Here is a 25259-nt window from a genome sequence, read left to right as displayed (position 1 = left end):
TTGAACAAAATTTTATTAAAACAAAACACATTGACATGAAAATTGCAAGACATAATTGTTAAGTATTGGTTTTCAGTATCGGCGAGCACTGAAATGTAAGTACTTGTAAAGTCTGTGCTCAACTATGCCATGTTATATATTTAATCATCTTTTTAATTGTAACTACTTTTACACATGGGTGTTGGGTGTCGCAGTGGCTCAAAGACTGCAGGTGGGTGGGATGTGTTTGTGTCTTTTTTCTAGACTTTACACCAATTTTATCACGCTGATCGGTATTGGCTGATTTTTAGCATTTTAATGCTGATCGGCTGATCGGCTTTAATGTCATAATTCGCCGATCCGATCAATGACGTCATTCATCGGCTCCGCAAAAGACATTTACTCCGCTCTATCTTGTCAACGCAAATGCGACCGGATGCACTCGTTACCGTGGCAACGACAACAAGAGTGGAGCGCGCCGACGGTATTATAAGGACAAAATGGGGAAAAACGTGTGTTGGTGGTCACTGGTGCTCAGGACAGGAGAGGACGTTTGTTTAAAGCTTGCCTGAGGTATGTTCACATAATTTTAATACGATACAACTCACAAGCAGGCAATAACATGTTACGTTGCCTGGCAAGTTACTGCTACCACGAACGGTTGGACGTAAACATGCCGCTGTTCTGTCGAATCATGCTCTAAAGTTTCAGTGTGGGTGAAGTAATTTAATTACAGTAAGGTAGCACACATTATTTCTGTCATGTAACGTTGGTTTGACCAGTCTGATTAGAATACACGATCTGACTAGAGCAGTGATTTCCAACCTTTATGGAGCCAAGGAACATATTTTACAATTGAAAAATCTCACGGCACACCAACAAACAAAAATGTCACAAAGTGGATACATTAATTACTGTATTTACTTCCTGCCATCTAATAGAAGACCATTCATTTGTTCTCACCATGCCACTAATTGTTTGAGCAATTAAGTACACAAGTATATACAGTAAATGAACAGGTCATTTAAATAGACACATTCCTCCATCTTGTGATCAGATCGGTGATCAGTTATTGTTTTTTTTAAACTCGCTGTCCGGTCCCAAAAATCCTGATCTTGTAAAGCCTACTTTTATCATTTGTCTTGTGAAGCACTGTGTTGGTTTTCAAGTATGAAATGTGCGATATAAGTAAAGGTCTGATGGACTGATTTGATTGATTGATTGATTGATTGATTTGATTGTACTCAGTCTTAAAAAAAGTGGTGTCCGTTCATTATAATTGTCAAGCCAAAAATAAAAGCTGAACTTGATATCTTGTCTCCGCTTTTGTCAATGCCAAATGTTTTCAGTTTTAGCCTACAGCAAAAATAAAGGACTTGTTCAAACAACAAATCAAGAAGCCCAAGTTTCTGTCGTGCGTGGACTTAGAATGTTAATGCAAACAACAAAGTACCGTGCTTTCCTTGTCTACGAGACAGCGTCAGATTCAGTGGGTGGCGAGTGTGGACAATGTAGAACGTTGTCTGTCAGATTGAAGAAAGAACAAAAGCCACTTGGGTGACCGCAGAGCCAGGAGCCATCATCTCTGGTGCCGTCTACATAAGCAACACAATGTGACACACTACACTCTCTCGGTGAGCGTGAACGTCCATCAATCAGTGGTGGGCGTGCTTCTGGTACCTGTGCCTTCAGTGAGGACTTACCCGAATTAATCCACTTCTTAATACCGCCAGTATCAAGTCGCAATGACAGAAACCATGAATACTATATAAAACGAAGTATAACAGTAACATGACTGTGGCTCTCATTTCACACATGTGAAGGCATTACATTAAGTAAGTATACGGTTAACCCCTGTATAATTTACCTATTTGCTGATTTCTTTTCAGAACCTTTGCTGTTATTAACTGAAAAACTCACCTGCTTGCTTTTTTTTTGTGCTCAGCTGAAAGAAATACAATTACTTTGGTGCCATCTTGTGGCATCTTGGTGCCAAGGAACTATGTTGAAGTGAGTTGAGGGGCTTTATTTAGACAAACGTCATGCTTGCCGCCATCTAACATCATCTTGGTGCGAAGGAACTACAATACGTTGAAAGGGTGATGAGGAGTTTCATTGAGACAAAAGTAATGCTTTGCTAAAATCTTGTATCGATCAGCAATTATAAACTACCTTGGTTGGCATCAATTACCTGCAACTTTGTGGTCATTGTAGCATTGGCGCAAAAACCTATAAAAAGTATCGGTTAAAACGATGACGTGCGATATAGTGGGGGAACACTCTCCAGTTGCCATAATATCCTGCCTTTGTTGTGTTCCATATTAGGGCTGCAATATGGAACCTTTTAGTTATGTGAACTTGACTCCGGCTGGCCAAGCGGAACGCAGCTTTGGTGGACGCTGAAGCAAAAACTCTGGGTATAGTAGGGGTTCGTTGAGGCCATAGAGAAAGACTTCCGGACGGCTTCAAGGAAATTCTGGTCCACCATCCGGCGTCTCAGGAGAGGAAAGCAGTGCACCACCAACACTGTGTATAGTGGGGATGGGGCGCTGCTGACCTCGACTCGGGACGTTGTGAGTCGGTGGGGAGAATACTTCGAAGACCTCCTCGATTCCACCGACACGCCTTCCCATGAGGAAGCAGATTCTGGGTTCTCTGAGGCGGGCTCTCCTATCTCTGGGGTTGAGGTCACTGAGGTGGTTTAAAAGCACTTCGGTGGCAAGGCCCCGTGGGTGGATGAGATTCGACCGGAGTTCCTAAAGGCTTTGGATGTTGTGGGGCTGTCCTGGTTGACACGCCTCTGCAACATCGCGTGGACATCGGGGACAGTGCCTCTGGATTGGCAGACTGGGGTGGTGGTCCTCCTTTTTAAGAAGGGGGACCAGAGGGTGTGTTCCAACTACAGGGGGATCACACTCATCAGCCTCCCTGGTAAGGTCTATTCAGGGGTGCTGGAGAGGAGGGTCCGTCGGGAAGTCAAATCTCAGATTCAGGAGGAGCAGTGTGGTTTTCGTCCTGGAACAGTGGACCAGCTCTACACCCACGGCAGGGTCCTGGAGAGTGCATGCGAGTTCGCCCAACCAGTCTACATGTGTTTTGTGGACTTGGAAAAGGCGTTCGTCCCTCGGGGAGTCCTGTAGGGGGTGCTTCGGGAGTATGGGGTACCGAACCCCCTGATACGGGCTGTTCGGTCCCTGTACGACCGGAATCAGAGTTTGGTCCGCATATCCGGCAGTAAGTCAGACTTGGTCCCGGTGAGGGTTGGACTCCGACAAGGCTGCCCTTTGTCACCAATTCTGTTCATAACTTTTATGGACAGAATTTCAAGGCACAGCTGAGGCGTATAGGGGGTCCGGTTTGGTGGCCTCAGTATTGCATCTCTACTTTTTGCAGTTTATGTGGTTCTGTTGGCTTCATCAAGCCGTAATCTCCAACTCTCACTGGACCAGTTTGCTGCAGAGTTTGAAGCGGCTGGAATGAGAATCAGCACCTCCAGATCTGAGACCATGGTCCTCAGTTGGAAAAGGGTGGCGTGCCCTCTCCAGGTCGGGGATGAGATCCTGCCTCAAGTGGAGGAGTTCAAGTATCTTGGGGTCTTGTTCACGAGTGAGGGAAGAATGGAACGGGAGATCGACAGGCGGATCGGTGCAGCGTCTGCAGTGATGTGGACTTTGTATCGGTCCGTTGTGGTAAAGAAGGAGCTAAGCCGAAAGGCGAAGCTCTCAATTAACCGGTCGATCTACGTTCCTACCCTCACCTATGGTCACGAGATGTGGGTCGTGACCGAAAGAACAAGATCCCGGATACAAGCGGCCGAAATGAGTTTCCTCTGCAGGGTGTGCGGGCTCTCCCTTAGAGATAGGGTGAGAAGCTCGGTCATCCGGGAGAATCTCAGAGTAGAGTCGCTCCTCCTCCACATCGGGAGGAGCCAGATGAGGTGGCTGGGGCATCTGTTTCGGATGCCTCCCGGACGCCTCCCTGGTGAGGTGTTCTGGGCACGTCCCACCGGGAGGAGACCCCGGGGATGACCCAGGTACGCTGGAGAGACTATGTCTTTCGGCTGGCCTAGGAACGACTCGGGATCCTCCCCGGAAGAGCTGATGAAGTGGCTGGGGAGAGGGAAGTCTGGGCGTCCAACCTCTACCGCTCAGATAAGCGGTAGAAAATTGATGGATGGATATTACTTGAAGAACTCTGATTTTCATGCCTCTTTGTGCACTTTTCTGCACTGCCAATTTGATGTCCAATTTTTCAATAAAGGGATGTAATTTCTTTCTGATTTATTGATTAATCGAAAAATAATGGATAGATTAATTGATTATTAAAATAATCGTTAGTTACAGCCCTATTCCATATAAAGGGCTATTTTGTGGAATACCAGTGTGAAACAGGGATGTACCATATTTGATTCATATCATGCACATCAGGTACTTTCACTATAGATTACTTGAATGTTAATAAGTTAATAAACCTTACAGATGCATTAATTATGTAAGACATGGATACTTTGTTTGTGTCTGAATTGTATAAATGACCAGAAAGGTGCTAAAAGATGTTAAAATGAAGGCGTACAATATCAGCATTGTCATTGTGCTTTTTATGACATCGCCATCCTCCACGTCTTGCCCTCCCCCTCCGGTCCACCCTGGACCCCCCCTATCCTCACTATTTCAGCACATTAACTCTGCTCTCGCACACACACAGACTCACACACTTTCCTATCTCCATCCTCCCCCACCCATCTCTTCGGTAGCGTCTGTGGCCACCCAGTAGGGAGACTTATGAAGCAAAACAGGACTACGCACAGTTCAACACCCTAAATCAATGTCATACAAAATGGTAGAAGAACTGACATGACGGTTGCTTTGAAATTTAAACGTCTGCACACTCATTTTAGCCAGCATCACAGGATTGATTAAGTATGTGGTGACTAAGTACTCATGTCGTTAGCAACTGTTTCAGTAGTATACAGGCAATATTTAGCACTGTTACTGACTGGTTAGCAGCACTGAATAAAGACGTAGACTGCTGTTAGCTTCTCAAGCTCGCCACTAACTTGTTAACCGCTGACCTATTAGCAGACAAATGCTAGCCTCTTGTGAAAATAACAGAAATGTCGCAAAAACATTGTCACCGTGTGGCAAGTCCTTTTTTGAGTTACATCTGTTTGTGCTGTTTGACAAGGAATACTGAGTAAAGATGTCGACAGCTCCATTAGCCTCCTGTGCTAGCTTGCGACTGTGCTATGCTAGTTCCTTCTGAAAATGCCTTAAACGTCGTACACATTTTATACACAATGCACCAAGTACTTTTTAAAGTTGCATATTGTTACGCTGTTTCACATGAGGGAGCACTAAGTAGTTTCTAGTGCTTGCCACTAGCTAATTTGCGGAGACAAATTTTGTCACAATGCATCAATTCTATCACAAGGTGCAAAAAGCTTTTTTAAGTCACACCTGCTTGTGGTGTTTAAGAAGGAGCACTAAAGACTGCTATGTTAGCCTCTTGTGTACGCTGCTAGCTAGTTAGCCCTGGACAAGTTTTGTCCCATTGCGCCAAATGTCATCATCACACAGCAAGTGTTTTTTAAAAGTTGCATCGGTGTGGGCTTCTTGCTTAAAGAGGTAGACTGCTACATTAGCATCTCAGACTTGCCACTGGCTTGTTATCCCTTTATCCCAGTGTGTTAAATTAGTCACAAAGCAATCAATTTTGTCACAATGAGATAAGTACTTTTTTTTCATATATATGTAGACAGGTCACAACAATTGCAAACGCCACAACAAATGCAAATGTCAAAACACAACGAAATTAACACAATGGAAATTCAAACCCCACAACACGTTAAAACCACAGCACAATGACATTAACACACAACAGAAATGCACAACATTATGACATGGATCCACAACATAGTGACATTAATCCACAACATGGCGACATTTAAGCACACCGGAACTGATCTTGTGCTCGCTCCGACTGTATAATTTGTCCGGGTTACCGAGGACTCATACTGTTGACAGACCAGACTAAATTGGGAAGTTTCAATGAACGAAGTTGGGATATTGAAATTGCTTACTTTCTGAAATACCTCCGAAATACTTTACGTTAACTTTGAAAGTGCTTTTTAAAACAAAGTCATTACAAAGATAGATCTCGCTCAATGTTTTGAAATGTGTTTCTTTAGCATTTGGTGATATGGTACAGAGGGGTATTTATTTCTAATCCCAATTTTAATATAATTAGGATAACCTTTAAATAGATTTTTCCTTATTAAAGATTAAGGGGGCGGCACGGTGGACGACTGATTAGAGCGTCTGCTTCACAGTTCTGAGGTCCGGTGTTCAATCCCCGGCCCCGCCTGTGTGGAGTTTGCATGTTCTCCCCGTGCCTGCGTGGGTTTTCTCCGGGCACTCCGGTTTCCTCCCACATCCCAAAATCATGCATTAATTGGGTACTCTAAATTGCCCGTAGGTGTGAATGTGAGTGCGAATGTTGTTTGTTTGAATGTGCCTTGCGATTGGCTGGCAACCAGTTCAGGGTGTACCCCGGTTCCTGCCCGATGATAGCTGGGATAGGCTCCAGGACGCCCGCGACCCTAGTGAGGAGAAGCGGCTCAGAAAATGGATGGATGAAGATTAAGGGAAGTCTGTTGGTCCATCAGCAATGAGTCCCAATGTTGTGGCGTTTGTGTGTTGATGTTGTTGTGTTGTGGTTTTAACGTGTTGTGGTGTTTGCAATTCTTCTGACTTGACTCGGACACAAGCATAACATTGCACATCAGCTGAGGACATACTATAGAGAAGTGCCTCTACACAATATGCAGTGTAATCCTCACTTTAGATGTCAGAATGATTTTGTGGCTCCCGGTGAATTTTCCTCTGGGAGACGGTCTAAATGGCTCTTTAGAGGTTTCCGACCCCCTGGGTTAGCAGAAGCTTATTGCCCCTTTGTGTTTTGTGACCGGTGCAGCACAATATAAAGATACGTACCTAATGTTGTGGTCGTGTGTGCACAATAGCCAGATCAATACGCTCACCTTTTCTACATTCTCCACCGTGAAGTCCAGTGCATCCGGTGTGGTTGCTATCCTCCCCGGCGTCTCCATCACAACAACCCCTTCTGGGGCACGGAGCTGTCAAATGCCCCCTAACACCTCCCAAAAAAGAAAAAAAAAACAGGGAAAAAAGGACAGAGAAACTCGTAAATCTACAATTAAAGTTAGCAAAATTGGCCTCACAATTAAACTGGGCAGGGTGGTGGTTATGGAAAATCCTAGCCGGCTTGCTAACGTTACCTCACCCGTCTTGACAGCGGCGAGCTAACCGATGCTAACGCGAACCCAACGAGAAACACTAAACACGGCTAGCAGCTAGGCTAACTTTAGCAATGCGCGCCTCCCGCCACCACCAAACCCAAAAACAAAAGACGTGTGATTCATTTGTGCGAGCTCGCACCTGACCCCGTGTGTATTATGCTTGACACAACCAGGTTTTCCGCACCTTTTGTGTCCGGTCGAGACGAGCGACGATGCGGGCTGGCTGACAGCTTGATGCCGCTGCTCTGTGCTTTCTCCTCTCAACTCCGTGCTGCGTCCCTGTGCTGCGGGAACTCTCGGTGTCTACACGCCTAGCAACATCGTGCACTAAAACCTTCAGAGCGTTCCTTATTATTATTTTTGTTTATTATTGTCTATGTCCTCCTTAGATGTCAGTATTACTCCTAAATAGGTTTTGTCCAAAACAGTGATAATATTGACAGTAAAGTGACGTAGTTCATGAACGCAACACGGTTTGAACACAACGCGATCCAATTTAATTTTGGAATGCATTCTAGTACTATGGCAACAAACAATTATGTCATCATTCATAGTAACCGGCTAATTTACCAAGACCTTCAGTCTGTCGGTAAACGTTCATATTTATAGATTTAATTTTCTGCTGAAATGACAATGACATAATGCTGTCCAAACGCAATACCGTTGGGTTTACATGTACGTGCATATATCTGCGGATACCACGACATTGGAGTAGCAATGTGCAACTCCAGGTTTGTGTTATAAAATCGTAAAAAAATAGAATAGAAAAAAATAAAAATAGAACAGAAAAACAAACAATATATTATAAAATCTATCCTAAAAAAAAAGACTAAAGTTGAACAACGCAGTTGCAGTGGAATCGAGTTCGTTTTAAATGTAAACAGTAGCATCAATATGAAATAAGTAGTCAGTCTGTATCAGCAATATGGAATAAGTGTTGATTTTTGGTGCAGTGGGGGATTGTGCAAACAAGCTGTCCCCGAGTCTGTTCGTTTTGTTCCTGATAGACCGGTAGTGCCTGACAGAGGGCAGCGGGTCAGAGGTGGCCGTAAACATTTATAATCATCAGGAAAAAAGCTGCGAGCGAGAGAGAGAGCGAGAGCGAGAGAGAGCGAGAGAGCGCGCACGTGTGTGTAGGCACATGCACACATGCCCACTAGGTGGTATTCAAGCACCTGCCCTTTTACACTGGACAAAAAAAAGTGCCCTTTTTGCTGCAAACCATTTTGTATTCTTAATTCATCGATATATTTTAAATACATAAAAAATATTAATAAAGAAATAAAGTAATGTGCCCTGAGATTGGCTGGTAACCAGTTCAGGGTGTACCCCGCCTCCTGCCCGATGATAGCTGGGATAGGCTCCAGCACGCCCGCGACCCTAGTGAGGAGAAGTTGCTCAGAAAATGTTTTGTTGGTTGTATGAATAATATTGGCGATGGGTACCTTTTTTGGTGGGCTTGAGACCCTGCCCCACAAAATGTCTGTACACGAGTCTGTGTGTGTGTGTGAAGGGGTGAAAGAAAGGTATTAATTTTGTCCACTTTTGCTTTGTATATTTACGAAGTTTAATCCATTGTCTTGCATCAGTTTACGAGGCAGCTCTGACACATTCAATATGGCGGAACCACTTACGTATCCAAGCAACGGGCCAGCAAAGACGAGTCAACTCTTAACTTGGGCAACAGCGACACTTGGTGGCAAAATAGCAACATTACAAGACGAGTCAGAGAAATTGTGTGACATCAAATAAACGAAAGCAAACATATAAAAAAAAAAAAACAAAAAAAAAAAACAATGTCTCATACTTTTTTTTTTAAACGGACTACCTCGGCTGTATAGAAACTGGTATGACCTTTATGAGACTCAAAGTCACAGGCCCAGCACCAGTGGGCTATTTTTGAACCCACAACACGTGGCAGTGTTTCTGGAAAACGACAGCCCTCGAGCGAGAGAGAGAGAGAGAGAGAGAGCGAGAGAGAGAGAGAGAGAGAGAGAGAGAGAGAGAGAGAGAGAGAGAGAGCGGGACTGACTCTTGTTTCAGCCACGAACACAACACCCAGTAGCAGCAGCAGCAGTGCACTACTGTACACTAGTGAGTGACGGTGGATTACAGAACCGTAAGGAAAAAGCCAATGATGGAGGCTAGAATGTGTATATACCTTGGTGCCTTGGTGCTGCTTCACGTGGGATCTGCTGAACATGGTAGGCGCCACTTTAAAAAAAAGAGGAGGAAAAAGGATTTATTTTGTTTTTAACTTGGTCATATTGCAGTGGTAGGAAGTCAAAGGATAAATGAGTGTGAGCACTTTTGCTGTCATATCGGTGCAATACACGGCAGTAATGTTTGATGTTAACCTCAGTCGAGGAACATGCTAACGTTCCCTAGTTGTCACTTAGGGGTAAAGGGAAGTTAACTACTGTATATTACAACTAGAACAGAGTGAAACTGGTCACCCTGTGAAGACGGTGACAATGAGAGGGAACAGGAAGGCAATACACTGGTATATCAAATCAAGTTTCCCCATTGAAATGAATTGAAAGGACATTATTCTGTTTCAGCTACCAAACAAACAGCACCATTTTTTTTGGTTACGTGTTCTTAAAACTATAAAGGCAACTAGCAATGTATTGTATAAAAAAACATAAAAGAGAATGTAAAGAAATAAACAGGTTTTATAAAGCATATTTATTGTTCGTACTGTATCATTCAAACTCTCAGTCACACCTATGGGCAATTTAGAGTCTTCAATTTACCTATCGTGCATGCTTTTGGGAAGTGGGAGGAAACCGGAGTACCCGGAGGAAACAAACGCAGCCGAAGGGAGAACATGCCAACTCCACACAAGTGAGGCCGGATCTGAACCCGGGTCCTCAGAACTGTGAGGCAGATGTGCTAACCAGTTGTCCACCGTGCCACCGGCAATACATTTACTTAATTGCATTTTTTTCCCCACTGATCTCGAGCGGTGGCACATCTGAAGCCCTCATGTAACTCAAACTTTAACTTGCAAAATGAAGCAAAAAAATTGAAGAGTGACGCCTTGCAACTGGAAAAACTCGTAAGCCTCGGGTCAAGTTACCACTGTCCATGCTATTAGTGTTGGCATCTGCTTGGCGAAATAATTTGAGGTTCTGGTTTCTTGCAGCTTCCTCCCACATTACCAAAAAACATGCATGTTGGGTTAAATGAAGATTCTAAATTGTCCATAGGTATAAATGTGAGTGGTGATGGCTGTTTGAATATATACCGTATGTGCCCTGAAAAGACATTTAAAGTTCCAACGGGTGCTATTTCACGGTCCCGTTTGCCATTCACCTGAGCAAGGAGGAAGTGTTTTTACCCATTTTGCCGAATGCAGAAGTACGTTGCGCATATGACTGACTGCTGACCAGTCCAGATCTCCCCCGGCTTTTCTCGCTAAATTCAACTCAAGTTAATTGTAGATCGAGGTGTGGAGTTAGTAAATATATATATATATATAAAAAATTTTTTGCCTCATAAAGGGCAAAGAGGAGCTGCCTATACTTCTGTGTCATTAACTTCACACTTTTGTCTGTCACACATCCCCCCCCCCCCCCCTCCTTTTCCTCTTTCATCACACCTATTACCAACAGCCGCTATGTTCACACTTTTTTTTTTATACTTCCCCTTCTGGCCCCTTTGGTCTTCAATTCTGGGATTAAAGCTCCCATTTATTGGCTGTCAATAGACAAGGGAAGCGTGCAGCGAGACGTAACGACACCTCTAACTAGCGTCTTCTCACTTAATTGAGCCTCTGCAGTATTGTGGGGCGTGTGTGGACTTTATGCTTGCAGTGTTTTCAAGTAGCCTCTGACTTTGGCACGCTGAGTATTATTAGACGATAACGAGCTACAATAAGTAAAAAAATCTAGCCAGGAAGCACTTCATCAAGTAATTACTTTATTCGGGCGCACGTAGAGATGGCAGTTAATTAACGCTCTTCACATCTCACACATTCTGCTATTTCAGTCCAGATGGAAGAAGAAAAGGTTAATGCGTGTTATATGATTGCTTCCGGTTGCCCATGTTAAAAAAACAAAAAAACAAATCATAGTTATAGGAAGGTGAAAGACAGTCAAAGCTTCACACACATCTATTCTTCTACGTGGGTCCAGACAAAAGAATGTCATAAGATTGTTCCTGCCACTGATGTACAGGTTGTATACATAACAACTAGATTTGTACAGTGAATATAGAAACGTGAAAGGCCTAAAACCTTGACATGTCTGTCATACATTCATCTATTTTAGTCCAGATAGAAGGAGAAAATGTCCATGCGTGATATGATCGTGTCTCTCACTTGTCCATTCTTATATTGCAGTCCAGACAGAATATTTCAGCGTGACTGTTTGCCCCAAAACACGACGCTGCCACCATATTTCACTGTTATGGTGTTCTTTTGGTGATGAGCAGTGGTTTGTTTGTGCCATACCTTCTGAAATTATGGCCAAAATGTTCAACCTTGGTTGCACTGGACCAGAACACATTTTCCCACATTTCAAGTGTGTTTTTACAAAATGTAGCCAGGCTCGGATGTTTTTCTTTGTACGATAAGGTCACCCTACCCCTGACATATCAAGAAGATGGGAGATTGTTGCCACATGTACTAAACAGCCAGTCCTTGCCAGAAATTCCTGCAGCTCGTTCAATGTTGCTGTCGGCTTCTTGGCAACCCCCGGACAAATTTTCTTCTCGTCTTTTCATCCATTTTGGTCAGATGTCCTGTTCTTGGTTTTCTCACTGTTGTGCCATATTCCCCCACTTCAAGACAACTGTCTACACTGTGTTCTTTGGTATATTGAATACCTTGGAAATTCTTTTATACCCTTCTCCTGACTGATACCTATGAACACAATGAGATCCTGCAGGTGCTGGGAAACCTCATGGCTCAAACCTCAAGCTCATGGCTTGTGCTGTAAGATGTGACTTCCAAAATGTCAGGAAAAGCCTACTAGCTGAACATCTGAATTTTATTTCTGATTAATCAGAGCTGCTTTAAATGGTGGCAGATGTGTGCTGTACAGGTTATAAGTCACATTGATGGTGAACAAAAAGTCTTGAAATGATTTATCTTGGTCTCATTTTGTTACATGACAAAAACCCGGCATTTGATCTTGGATGTGTAGACTTTTTGTATCCATTGTTTATCTAAATCAGCAAATAAAGAATGGCTAAATGACCCAGCTAGAACCTAGACCTAAAACCAAGTTGAAATCTGCGGGGTGACCCAAAGGGGGCCCGTGAAAGAAAGGATGCGCTTGTAGTCAGACATATTTGGAGCGTTCTTGCAAGGAAAAGAGTGCATATATTGCCAAGTCAAGCCTATTTTAACACAATCCCGCATCATATTTCCTCATGTTGTTTTATATATATATATATATATATATATATATATATATATTTAAAACATTTTAAGAGCAGACGCTAAAAGTCCCAGAGACGACCCTAACATTTATTACAGGGTCACATATTGGAGCGTAGGAGAAAATGACAGTTTGAGGTCAGTCAGTTGGCAGCACCTGCAATATGTGCACTGGCAAAAGGCACAGGAGCCGTTTCAGGGAAAAGCCCTTCCAATACAAAACTTTGACACGCTACAAAAAGTGGGGAAACATTACAATGGGTGATTAAAGCCTGTGAAAATCCACCCACATGTTGGGGGAAATTGTCACTTAATTGATATCTGTTCGTGATGTTTGACAAGAAGGAGCACTGAGTAAAGATGTTGACTGCTACGTTAGCCTCTCGCGCTAGCTACATAGTTAGAAACTAGTCCAGGTTATACACCGTTTCTCTCACCAAAAGTTCATCCATCCATCCATTTTCTGATCCGCTTATCCTCATTAGGGTCGCGGGCGTGCTGGAGCCTATCCCAGCTGTCATCGGGCAGGAGGCGGGGTACACCCTGAACTGGTTGCCAGCCAATCGCAGGGCACATAGAAACAAACAACCATTCGCACTCACAGTCATGCCTACGGGCAATTTAGAGTCTCCAATTAATGCATGTTTTTTTTAGATGTGGGAGGAAACCGGAGTGCCCGGAGAAAACCCACGCAGGCATGGGGAGAACATGCAAACTCCACACAGGCGGGGCCGGGGATTGAACCCGGGTCCTCAGAACTGTGAGGCTGACGCTCTAACCAAAAGTCATTTCAGATTAATTGAAGACTGAGTTTGACCCACATTTTGGGGGAAATTGTGGCTTAAATGCCACTTAACTGAGATCTGTTTGTGATGTTTGACAAGGAGCACTGAGTGAATATGTAGACTGCTTTGTTAGTTTCTCGCGCTAGTGACATAGCTAGCGACTAGTCCAGGGTCTACACCACTTCTCTCACCAAAACTCATTGTATCTTAATTGAAGACTGAGTTTGACCCACATTTTGGGGGTAATTGTGGCTTAAATGTCACTTAATTGAGATCTGTTTGTGATGTTTGACAAGGAGCACTGAGTGAATATGTAGACTGCTTTGTTAGTTTCTCACACCAGCGACATAGCTGGCGACTAGTCCAGGGTGTACACCGCTTCTCTCACCAAAAGTCATTGTAGCTTAATTGAAGACTTAATTGTCCATACGTGTGAATGTGAGTTGAATGCTTTATTGTATGTGCCCTGCGATTTGCTGGTGACAAGTTCAGGGTGTACTCTGTTTCATTTGACAAAAGTTAACTCGGATATACTCCAGACATGAATACTATGTTAATTGAAGATTCTAAAATGTCCATAGCTGTGTGTACCCTGCCTCTTGCCCCAAAGGCAGCTCGGAGAGGCTCCAGCTCCACTGTGACTCAATGAGGATACGCCGTATAGGAAATGGTTGGATAGAACTTGTGCTGAAAGATGTACGGCAGTGAGTAAAGTTTAAAAATACCTGTAACATAAAAAAAAAAAAACAGCCTGTACATTTATGAAAGGTAAGCTAAGGTATTAAAGATGGTAGGACAGACTTCCTGCTTGGGGATTACAGGAAGGATTGCAAGTTACTACATGTTGAATCTCATGAAGACCAACCCAAACTTGCAGCACGTGGGTAACAGTGGTTCTCTGTACTGTATGACCCCACTCTGCACACATGCACGGAAAGCAAAAGATATACAAAAACTCAGTCGGGTTGCTGGACAAGGCCGGTATTATACAGCCCGCCGCCTCTGTCTATTTACATGCATGTTATCAGAGGTGTGTCGTAACGCGCTACATTTACTCCATTACAATTCCTGAAGTAATTTTCGGAATAACTTGTACTTGTCGGCGCAGTCTTAATGCAACATACGTTGCATGACTCTGTTTTACCAATCGAATGTGACCACTAGTGACGTTTGACTATATAACCAATCAAACTGAATTAGGCAGTCACATGACTATGTATATAAACTCTGCGGCTACACACAGAAGCAAAGTTTTTAAAGACTTGGTGTAAGAAGAGGCAGAACACCCCTCACATTCAATCTACAAGCCTACAAGTACTCCACTTTGAATTTGAGAAAACACGTTGCATTCTTGTAATGTAATGTAATCTCGGCCTGGTGAGCCTATTGTGTGCTGTGTCACGTGCATAAACAAAGAAAATTAATTCAATCATGACCCTTCTTGTGGGTGAATTTGCCCTAATTCATGTTGTTTAATGAAGATTAAATTGATCATTGTTTTTGTTAAAGGGATATTGAATTTGCACATTGCTATTTTATAATTGTCTCCTTGACGGTCATGCTCTGATTAAACAATAACTCAGGGTTTACTCATCAGTTACTCGGTACTTGAGCAGTTTTTGTTTTTTTTACTGAATACTTACCGGTACTATAACTCAAGTCATTATTTGCAGGGCTACTTTTTACTTTTACTTGAGTCATACTGTTTTACTCTAAATTAACAGTCATCTTACCTTTGGCTACTCTACCCACCTCTGATGTTTACATCACACACAGTTCTGTTTAGAATTTGTCAGAGACTTTTGAATGAGTAATGGTATGGAGACTTCATAATAAATGTAGCTGAAATTATATATACATAGTGACTGTAACTGGGTTAGGATGTGGGAATTCATTATTGTAGAAGCTGCAAATACAGTATGTAATATCCACAGCGAATATTTGACAGAGTAATTATATCGGGAATTCAAAGGAATGAAGCTGGTACTAGTGATTGAGTGCAACTCAGATGAAAATATGTCATATTTGTAGTGACTGTGATTGGATAATAATATGGAGCGGTGATTCTCAAAGTCTCGTGGCATGGGAAAGAGTCACTGGCTAAGTACAGTTCAGTTGTATTTACAGTTTAAGCTCAATACATTTCCATTTAATCTTAAGAACTGTGATTCATATTAGTAACTGTGACTGAGCAATCATCAAAAATTAATTGTGAATGTCGCTAAAAATATGTCATATGTGACTGGATAACAATTCGGAAACTTCATAGTAAATGTTGCTGGCACTATGTTATACTGTGTGCACTGATGAACTGTGTATGAGTGACTGCTGAGGTAATGAAGGGCATCGTGCTAATGAGCTAGCCAGCGCTAATGACATTACGTTACATGAGCGTTCTGGTTTGCCTCAAAGGGACGGGAAGGGAGAGGAGAATGAGATCAGAACTTGTTAAACTGATCCAGAGCAATGGGAAAGGGAAGCCGCGTTAGCTTAATAAGCAAATTAGAGCTCAGAAAGACATGATTTGTTACCGTCATAGCTGAAAATATGTCATATTGAGAGTGATTGTGACTTGGTAACACTTAGGGGATACAGAGTAAATGGAGTTGAAAATATGTCATATAGATATAGGGATTGTGACGAAGCAATGACATGGAGAATACATAGTCAATTTAGCTGAAAATATGTCATATGATAGCGATTTTGACTGAGAAATTATCTGAATGATCGTGATAGTGACTCCCCAAATCTCCCCAAACAAAATCTAACAAACTGTAAAATGTGTTATGGTCCTATGGAACCAAGGTTGAACTTTTGGCCATAATTCCAAAAGGTATGTTTGGTGCAAACGCGGGGCTGCTCATAACCAAAAGAGCACCGTACGCACAGTGAACAATGGTGGCAACTTCATGCTTGGGAGCTGTCTTTCTTCAGTTGGGACAAAGTGGAAGGATTTAAGAACAGTAAATAGCAGTCAGAATTAGCACAATACCTCAAGGCTTCTGGTGGAAAGGGTAAAACAAAAATGTCAGGAAAAGCCTACTAGTACAGCTTAACTTTATTGGGGGTTCATCAAAGGCACTTCAAATTGTGGCAGCTGTGTGATGACTCCCGTCTAACATTAGAATGAGACTGATTAATTCTGTAGTTACATCCCAGTTAAATGAAGGTATGCACACTTTAACAACATTATTTCAGTTGTTAATTTTTATTTGCCCTCTACACAATATTGTTTTAATTCAATTGAGTTGTACAAGTTATAGGTCACATTAATGGTGGAAAAAGTTTTGAAATGATTTATCTTGGGCTCATATTTATAATATCACAAAAACCTGGCATTTGAACAGGGGTGTGTAGACTTTTTATATCCACTGTGTGTCATAGTGATTGTGACTGGGTCATAACGTGAACTCATACTACATATAGCTGCAAATATGTCACATGTAGCTGCAAATATGTCACATGTAGTGATAGTAATTGTGACTTAGGAAATGATACAGAAAAATAATTGTCAGTGTTGTAGCTACAAATAATTGCTGGCATCATTTTTATAAGGGTTTTAAAAACTTACTGCCTTTGCTCACTTACACCGTCAGCTTTCACTGACAATGCAACTTTTGCGTCCACATGTAACACAAACTTGTAATGTTTTTGGATAGTGCGTGTACTGCATTTTGGGAAACCAGTTGTCCAAGACATCAAATAACCATTGATCAAGCTTGGTTCTGTTTGCCTCCCATCAGGTAATGAGGACACTGCACAACCAACACCAGAACGTGACCTGGATTTCACCAGCCATGCGCCCATTATTGCTCCAAAGGGCTCCAACTCCACTTCTACTGGCAACAGTACAGCAACACACTGGGAAAAAGCCACTGCGACGCCACAACCAAGCAGAGGGAACGGTAAGTCTCGAGATTTATGGATGGCACGCACCGCGGGAAGTCATTTGCTGGGGTATATTTGCTCATTATCGTGGACCTTCAAAGAGGTTGACACATGGTGATAAACTGATGAAGTGCCACCAACGTAGGGCATGCAGAGGCAAAGAGGAAAAGTATTGTGATAACCACAAAGCAAGAAATGGAACTTACTGTGACAAAGGAAAGGGTCTTGCTGTTCAGTAATACAGTGGTGCCTTGAAATACGAATTGCCTGACCGACAAGATTTTCTAGATACGAGCCGTCGTTCTGACGATATTTTTGCTCTGACTTGTGAGCAAAATTTTGAGATATGAGAGCTGTATGGTGGCAGTGAACTCAACTCACTTGACAGCAAGCAGCAGTTTGACAGATAGTGAACAATTCTTCAAAAAAGAGGCTTCAGGTTTTGTTTTTGCCACTCCCACTTGAAGTTGACTGTTAAATTAAACATAAAACAAAGTTAATTGCACGTGTATTTAAAACAATAACATAACTTTGCTTTATGACAGTCCAATTAGCTTAATGCTAACAAACAATGTGACTAACAAATAGCAAAAATAAAAAATGACCAATATTAGTCAGGTATGTAACTCTTCTTCGTGTGTCTCTATGTCTGTATTAGATTGCCCCCTGGTGGCTAAGATTCCACACACCAGAAGGAGCAGCACAATGCCCATTGAATTGAAGCAAAAAATCTTTAATTCTTTACATCCTATTTAATTATTCCATTACCATATGTTTTTATGACGTGCAATATTATTACAATATATATCTCTTATTAAAAAAATACTCCAACATTTTATGGTTTTTTTTTTTGGCATGGTGGAACAGCTTAATGGCATTTCCATTCATTCTTGCTTTGAGTTACGAGTCTTGTCACCGAACAAATGTATCTCGTATCTCAAAGCACAACTGTACACATACATAATTATTCACAGCCTTTGCTCAATTACTCTGCTGATGCCCCTACGGCAGCAGTTACAGCCTCAAGTCTTTTTGAATATGATGCCAAAAGCTTGGCACCCCTCCTGTATCTTTGGGCAGTTTGGCCTATTATTTACAGCACCTCTCAAGTTAATCAAATGTCAAGTACACACTAATTAAATGTGTCTGTCAGGGATTATGAAAAAGCGAGTAGTTTTTATTTTAGTTCTTTTATTATGGTACTATGATTATCGGGTCTGCGGGAAGAAAAAGGGTTAAATAATGCAAAAGAAAGGTGGATGAGAAATGATCCTACAGCTATGCCGCGTGAGACTTTTCACCGTGACGTGAGAAAAGTAGCGACGGGAGGAACATACACACACACAAACGGGCACACACACACACATTCCCATTCACTTGAAGATTACATCAGACGACAGTTTGCTTTCACGACTCGGCGCTACCGAGCTCTGAAGATAGCAGCTGCCTTCTCTTCGTGTTGTTACTCTGCTGTTTTGATTAGCAACTGAACTGAACTTTTTTTTTTTTTAAATCCTTCAAAATGTTGCAAAATCTTTTGGTTTTTTTTTAAACTAAGAAATCACATGAACATAATTATTCACAGCCTTTGCTCATTACCTCGTTGATGCATCTTGAATATGATCAACTGACAATTTATACAACTTCATGCTTGGTTTGTGCTTGGACATGCACTGCAATTGTGGGACTTTTTTTTTCAATGTCCCATCAAGAGAACTGACCGCAGGTGGACACCAATTTAAACTGTAGAAACATTTCAAGAATGAGTACTTGTGAGATCTCTCTTTTTTTTTTTTAATTCTTAATAGATTCGGAAGAATCTCAACAAAAAATATTTTCATGTTGTCATTATGAGGTTGTGTGTAGATTTTTGAGCAAAAAAATATTCAATCCATTTGGATAAAGCTGTAACATAAAATGTGGAAAAAGTGTAGCTTTGTGAATACCAGAATTTCTTATGGATAATGCGCATTTTTTTCCTCCCAAAAATTGTCAAAAGTCAATAGTGCACATTATACATAGGTATAAGGGAAAATGGAAAAAACATTCACATTTTATAAATGTATGGCATCATCTAGAGCAGGGGTTTCAAACTCTTTTTTGTCTCGGGCCGCATTGTAGTTATGATTTCCCTCAGAGGGCCGTTAGAACAGTGAAACCATATAAATGTTTCATCATCACCAAAACATTATTACCATTACACAACAAATTGAGGGATAACTAGTTTTGAACTCAGAAGACAAGGATAATAGTTTTCGCAGGGGCACAGCGCTTCGGCGGCATTGTAAGGGCTTGCTTAACTAATAAAAAATAATTATCGCTCAAACAAAAAAGTTATTGCGAACACAACAGCGTGGATGAGACTGACGAGACACAACAAGGGAAGATGCTGGGTGAGGCTGCGATGATGCGCAGCCAATCAGTTCACGGGATAAATCCACTCGTGCTCTAATTGGTCGACGTCGCTCCGGGAACCAATCGCGCCTTGTTTGAGTGCCCGTACAGTACAGGCATGTACAAAGCCTCTGAGTCAACTCATCTCTTTGTTTGGCATTCAGGGGAACCTTCTCATCAACATGAAACAACGCGTCTCCGCAATATGGCTGCCGATATGGCTGTATTTTATTTATTTATTTAAAAAATATATATATTTAGAAAAACCAGCAAAGCACTGAACCCGCAAAACGTGAAGCGTGAAGTGGCAAGGGAACACTGTACTTCATTCTTTGATCATATGGGTAGAAGCAAAATCATGCATTGTAAAAATGCATTTTACATAGGTAGAAGGGTTTTCCAGAATTTTGAAGTCAACTTTGGGGGTGCGTATTTTACATGGGTACGCATTATACACGAGAAATTACGGTACTTCCCAGATGCCCTGTATAGCGATCCACTTCTCGCTACACTTTAAAAAAAAAAAAAAAATTATAATTACATTTTTAAAAAAAAACATTTCCTGTTTTCATTATGGGGTGTTGTGTACAGAATTGTGAGATGAAAATAATACATTTAATCCATTTTGGAATAAGGCTATATCATAAATAGCTGGGATACTCTTCGGCAGCCAGCGACCCTAGTGAGGATAAGCGGTAAAGAAAATGGATGGATGGATGGATAAAATGTGGAAGGCGCCCTACAGGGAACATTGGGAACATATTCGCAGTGCTTTTAATTTTTAATACATTTGCAAAAAAAAAAAAAAACTTCTGTAATGATGTCATTTTTGGGTGTTGTGTTTAGAATTAGAAAGAAAAAATAAGTTCAGTCAATTTTGGATTAAGGGTGTAATGCAAACACTTTTCGGATTCACTCTTTGTACAGAATTATACATAAAAATGTAATGTATTAATTTCCCAGAGAAGATAACACTATTTTCTTTGGTAGCAACCAACATGGAGTTAACCTCAGCGACGTCCATCCCAGAAAAGTTCGTCAACCTTCCCGATAACGTGACATCAAAGCCTTCTGTTCCCCCGATGCTGACCTCCCAAGCCCCCAACACAACAACTCCTCACAGCCCCTCGAACACAACCCACGCCGGCGCTACTTCACACCAGCCACCGGAGACACTTCCTGTCTCCACTACGCTATCGAGCCGGACAGCTCCTATGGAAACCCATCCTCCCGCGTCCTCCCCCTTGTCCCGCACCACGTCACATAAAACGCCGACTCAGCAATCTACCACGTCCACTACCACTATTTCCGCCGCCAACAACAAGAGCCGCTTCACCACCAGCTCATCCAGAGAGACCTCCGCTTCTCGGACGACGACTCTCACGTTACCGCAGAGAACCTCCAGCCAAGCCCTCCTGCTGACCACCGTCGCCCCACCGAGCCTCACATCCACGCAGACCAAACCGCATCCAGACACCCCTTCGCAGCTCAATGTGAAGGGTGACAGTAAGTACTTCAATGTACTTTATCTTCCAACTGTAATATTAACTACAGTGGTATTTTCACTTACAAGTGGCGCAATTATTTTATGTTGAAATGTTTTTTTATGCTATGAGATATTGCTTGGTTAATTGTATCTGATCAACATTCTTCAGGGGCGCTTTTGTTGCTCACATAGGGTAAAAAAGACCCCCGACTCCCCCGGTTCGGCCGCCTCTAGTCCTGGTTCATAGGTGTGAATGTGAATGGTTGTATATGTGCCCTGCCCTGCGATGAAAAAGCAACCAGTCCTGGTGTCCACTCCGCTTCTCTCACCAGAAGTCAGTTGGGATAGGCACTACCCCACTTGCCCCAATTGCAAAACAGCTACTGAGTTTTTTTTTGTAAATATGTCCTGGGCTTTTCACTGTTTGGATGATGACAGAGCCTAAACTGGCCTAAGAACAAAAGCAACACTGTTCTTTTGTTTGCTTAGACACAAGCCAGCTCTTTTCTCCTTCTTCTACACACAAACACTGTCGCCACCAGGCCGTCCATACTGGTCCCTCTGTTTGGGAGACAGTCATGGGACTCGTTTTCCATCGCTCTTTATCTGCCCACTCAATTATTTAGACACCCACTGCGGGAGCGTGCCGCACTATTCATTTTATCTTTCCATCTGTCTGCCAGAGAGTTTTCTAGGACGTCGGCAAAAAAAAAAAAAAAAAACTAAACAAAAACAGATGATTCCCACTTTCCTGGCGGTGTGGTTTTATTAGTACAAGCTTGGCGCTTAGCCTTTTTCCATGAGCAAGAAAAAGAAAGATGGCTCACTCCTCTGTGGTTGTTTTTACTTGTTGATGTGAAAACGGCAGAGTTGGCAAAACAGTGCTACATAGCAACGTGCGCAGATAGCAGTGGCGGGCCGCGCCTTTGGTACCTGGTCCTTCGGTGGGGATTTAGCCAACTTAATCCACCTTTTAATATCACGTCACAGTTATAGAAACCATAAATACAATACAAAAAAAAAATGCAATATAACAGCACACAACTGTGCCATGTACATAATCTGAAGCAGTTCAGAATCAATATTTATGACAATAAACTAAAAATGTCAATACATATTCACCAGAAATGCTGACTATTCATTGAATTCATATCAGCGGATATGAATTTTTGTTAGTTGAAATTGACTGTAACTAATTTTGCTCTGACCGACCAATGAGTATGGAAAAATTAAAAAAAAAGAAAAATTATGACATCATCAAGGGGCCAGTGCTGTTGCATGAATGAATGGATGAACTTAAAATCTAAAAATAAATAAATAAATAAATTAGTGTTAAATTAAATAAATTTAAAACTGAAATGAGAACTACATTTTAATGAAAAAAATTTATAAAACAGAAAATAGTACAATTTAAATGAAAATGGTTAAAATTGAGATCTGATTAAAATGATGAAATTTAGTAAAATTCAAATGAACTCAAATGGAATTAAATATTAAAACCAAATTATTTTTAAGTCTTAAAATTAATTTGAAATCAAAATAACAAGATAAAAAAAGTTTGTATAAAACAGAAGCTAAACTGAAAATAATTTGCATTCAAATAAAAATGGTTTAAATTTAAAATTTGAATTATGAAATTTTACATTAAAATGCATATATTGCAAATTAAGATGAGTAAAATGTAAATTTAAGTCATTTAAATTCAACTAAAATGATTACAATTTAAATGTAATCTTGTCAGTATAGGCACTGTACACTTTTGTGTAACTTTTACCAAGTGAAAATTGTGTTTTGTGGTCCAATTCCAGCCATCATGGTCCACGACTCCCCGAAGTTGGATCCTCTGTTGGCCGGCTTGGTGTCGGCCTTCATCATCAGCGCCGCTGTCATCACTCTGCTCCTCTTCCTCAAACTGCGACGACGAGACAACAGGCCGGAGTTCCGCAGGCTACAGGACTTGCCCATGGTGAGGAAGAACGATTTTCAAAACTTAAGTCCCAATGCCATCAAATTTGGAAATACCGAGAACCTAAATATTTCCCTGTGACAGTATTTCAAATTGAAGTAATTTGATGACAGTATTTTAAGGTAAAATGATTTTCAAAATAGAAGTTAAAAAATATATAGTTTGAAAGGCAAGCAACAGAAAACAAAATATTTCGTGTGGCTACATTTCAAAATAAAAGTCTAGCACTATCAAATTTGGGGAGGGAAAACATAATCTGAAAGGTAAGAACCGAAAATGTAAATATTTCCAGGTTCCATCTGTTCAAAATAAAATAAATTTCTCAAAAAGTCCAAACACCATTGAATTTTAAAAATCCTTTTATTTAGACAGGCAAGCATCTGGAATGTAAATATTTCAAAATAGAGTGATATTTAAATTAATAATACCTTTGCAATACCTTTGGATTTGGAAAATTGTATTTTGAAAGGCAATCAACAGATATTTACTGTGCCTTCAATTCAAAATGAGTTTCAAAATTAAAGACCCAACACCATCAGATTTGGAAAATCTTTTTATTTTCTAAGACAAGTCCCAGAAATGTAAAAATATTTCAGGTGCTAGCATTTCAAAGTAAAATTATTTTCAAAATAAAATTCTCAACTCGCCGGCGGACTGGTTAGCACATCTGCCTCACAGTTCTGGGGACCGGGTTTCAAATCCCGACCCCGCCTGTGTGGAGTTTGCATGTTCACCAGAAAAGTCCCAACACCATTGAATTTGTAAAATTATTCATTTTGAAACACAAAAAAAATAAATATTTTCATTTGCCAGCATTAAAAAAATAAATATAAAAAAAAAAAGACTTTCAAAATACAAGTCCTAACACCAGCTGATTTGGAAAATTATTTTATTTTGAAATGTAAACCCTGGGACTTTTTAAGGCACCAGTAACAAAAATGTCAAGGATAATTAATTATACGAGTAAACTCAACAGGCTAATTTCAGACAGACAAGAAATGCGTGTAATTTCTTGTCTGGCTGAAATTAGCCTGTTTTGAGGAGCTCACCCTGTTTAATGCAAGTGAGTGATGGTTAACCACATACTGCTGGGCCAATGGAGAGTCAGACTTTCGTTACCATGACAACTGGGGGCAACGTCCGTGATTTGGACTTGAGGAGCTTCAGAGACGCAACTACTTGTATACAAGCTACTAAAAAGTCAATTTCTTATAACATACCTCCTTTAATATTAACTGGCTTTGGCATGGCTTTCCCTTGTTTAGGACGACATGATGGAGGAAACACCGTTGTCCATGTACAGCTACTGATACAGGATGCAAAGCCAAACAATGACTCCTTCCCAAAAGCCTCCTTTCTTCAAGGGTGATGATATTTGCCATGATTCAACTACCGGGTCTGTCCTCTTGTGAGTCTTGGTCCTGAAGAATCCAGGTTTTGTGTGCCCACATACGGTTATGTGGGTAACTACTATTTTATCCAGGTCCAATGGTGGCTGTGATGTAATACATGGACGCCACCCATGTCAAGTTCTGTGTCAAAGTTGTATGCACCAAATGAACCCATGCTGCGCTCCATTTACCATATTTCCTCCAATAGTGGTCCAGTTACTAATAAAAATAAACCCCATGACGAAAAAGGGTAGTCAGTGCAATTATCTCAGTTCATAGATATGGGTAAACAACAACATAGATTGTTGTTGTTTACCCATAGACATTAAACAGTTGAACTTGGCCACTAACCAAAATAGCAGCACCTACTGAAAAACGTCAACAGTCTCTCAACTAAATCAAAATATGATGTCTTGCCATATGCTGAGCTCACTAGGCAGTATTTACACGTTATGTGGAAAAGGTGTAACATTGTTTAATATTGTTCCAAAAGTGTTTTTTTGTGTACGAATAAATGCCTCCACCAATCTGCAGTTGGGTAAATAAACACTGAAGGCCACTATATTGAGGAAGTACAGTAATCACATTATTAAAAGCTTTTCAGATGACTCACAGGCACGAGAGGAGAACATAACAAACGGCCTGATTATACTTTTAATGAGGTTG

General features: G+C 41.3%; 2 protein-coding genes across 5 annotated transcripts in view; one reads left to right on the top strand and one right to left on the bottom strand.

Annotated features, from left to right (window-relative positions):
* Positions 1 to 7571, bottom strand: part of LOC133406562 (importin-13-like) — a 49202-nt gene extending 41631 nt beyond the window's left edge. For 3 of the 4 annotated variants that reach the window (XM_061684238.1, XM_061684240.1, XM_061684241.1), the window contains exons 1-2: positions 7482 to 7563; positions 7019 to 7135 (exon numbers count right to left, since the gene is read on the bottom strand). In XM_061684238.1, coding sequence (XP_061540222.1) covers positions 7019 to 7087 — 69 coding nt within the window. In that variant the 5' untranslated portion in view covers positions 7088 to 7135; positions 7482 to 7563. Of the gene's footprint in view, positions 1 to 7018; positions 7136 to 7481 lie in introns of all 4 variants that reach the window. The other variant, XM_061684239.1, reaches the window with a different exon arrangement.
* A 1754-nt stretch (positions 7572 to 9325) lies between these two features.
* On the top strand, positions 9326 to 24826 carry LOC133406261 (mucin-2). Its single transcript, XM_061683753.1, has 5 exons — positions 9326 to 9501; positions 17212 to 17373; positions 20741 to 21256; positions 23045 to 23202; positions 24468 to 24826. Exons 1-5 carry the CDS (start codon positions 9432 to 9434, stop codon positions 24510 to 24512), a joined length of 951 nt encoding a protein of 316 aa, XP_061539737.1. The 5' UTR covers positions 9326 to 9431; the 3' UTR covers positions 24513 to 24826.
* The last annotated feature ends 433 nt before the right edge of the window (positions 24827 to 25259 follow it).

This window comes from Phycodurus eques, chromosome 8 (assembly GCF_024500275.1).
Source record: "Phycodurus eques isolate BA_2022a chromosome 8, UOR_Pequ_1.1, whole genome shotgun sequence".
Lineage (NCBI taxonomy): Eukaryota > Metazoa > Chordata > Actinopteri > Syngnathiformes > Syngnathidae > Phycodurus > Phycodurus eques.
This window is presented reverse-complemented; position numbering and strand designations above follow the sequence as displayed.

Excerpts from the sequence above, each read along its gene's own strand:
- LOC133406261 (XM_061683753.1), top strand. The coding sequence starts at position 9,432 with ATGATGGAGGCTAGAATGTGTATATACCTTGGTGCCTTGGTGCTGCTT. Across the intron at positions 9,502-17,211 it reads CGTGGGATCTGCTGAACATG|GTAATGAGGACACTGCACAA; the intron begins GTAGGCGCCACT and ends GCCTCCCATCAG. Across the intron at positions 23,203-24,467 it reads GGCTACAGGACTTGCCCATG|GACGACATGATGGAGGAAAC; the intron begins GTGAGGAAGAAC and ends TCCCTTGTTTAG.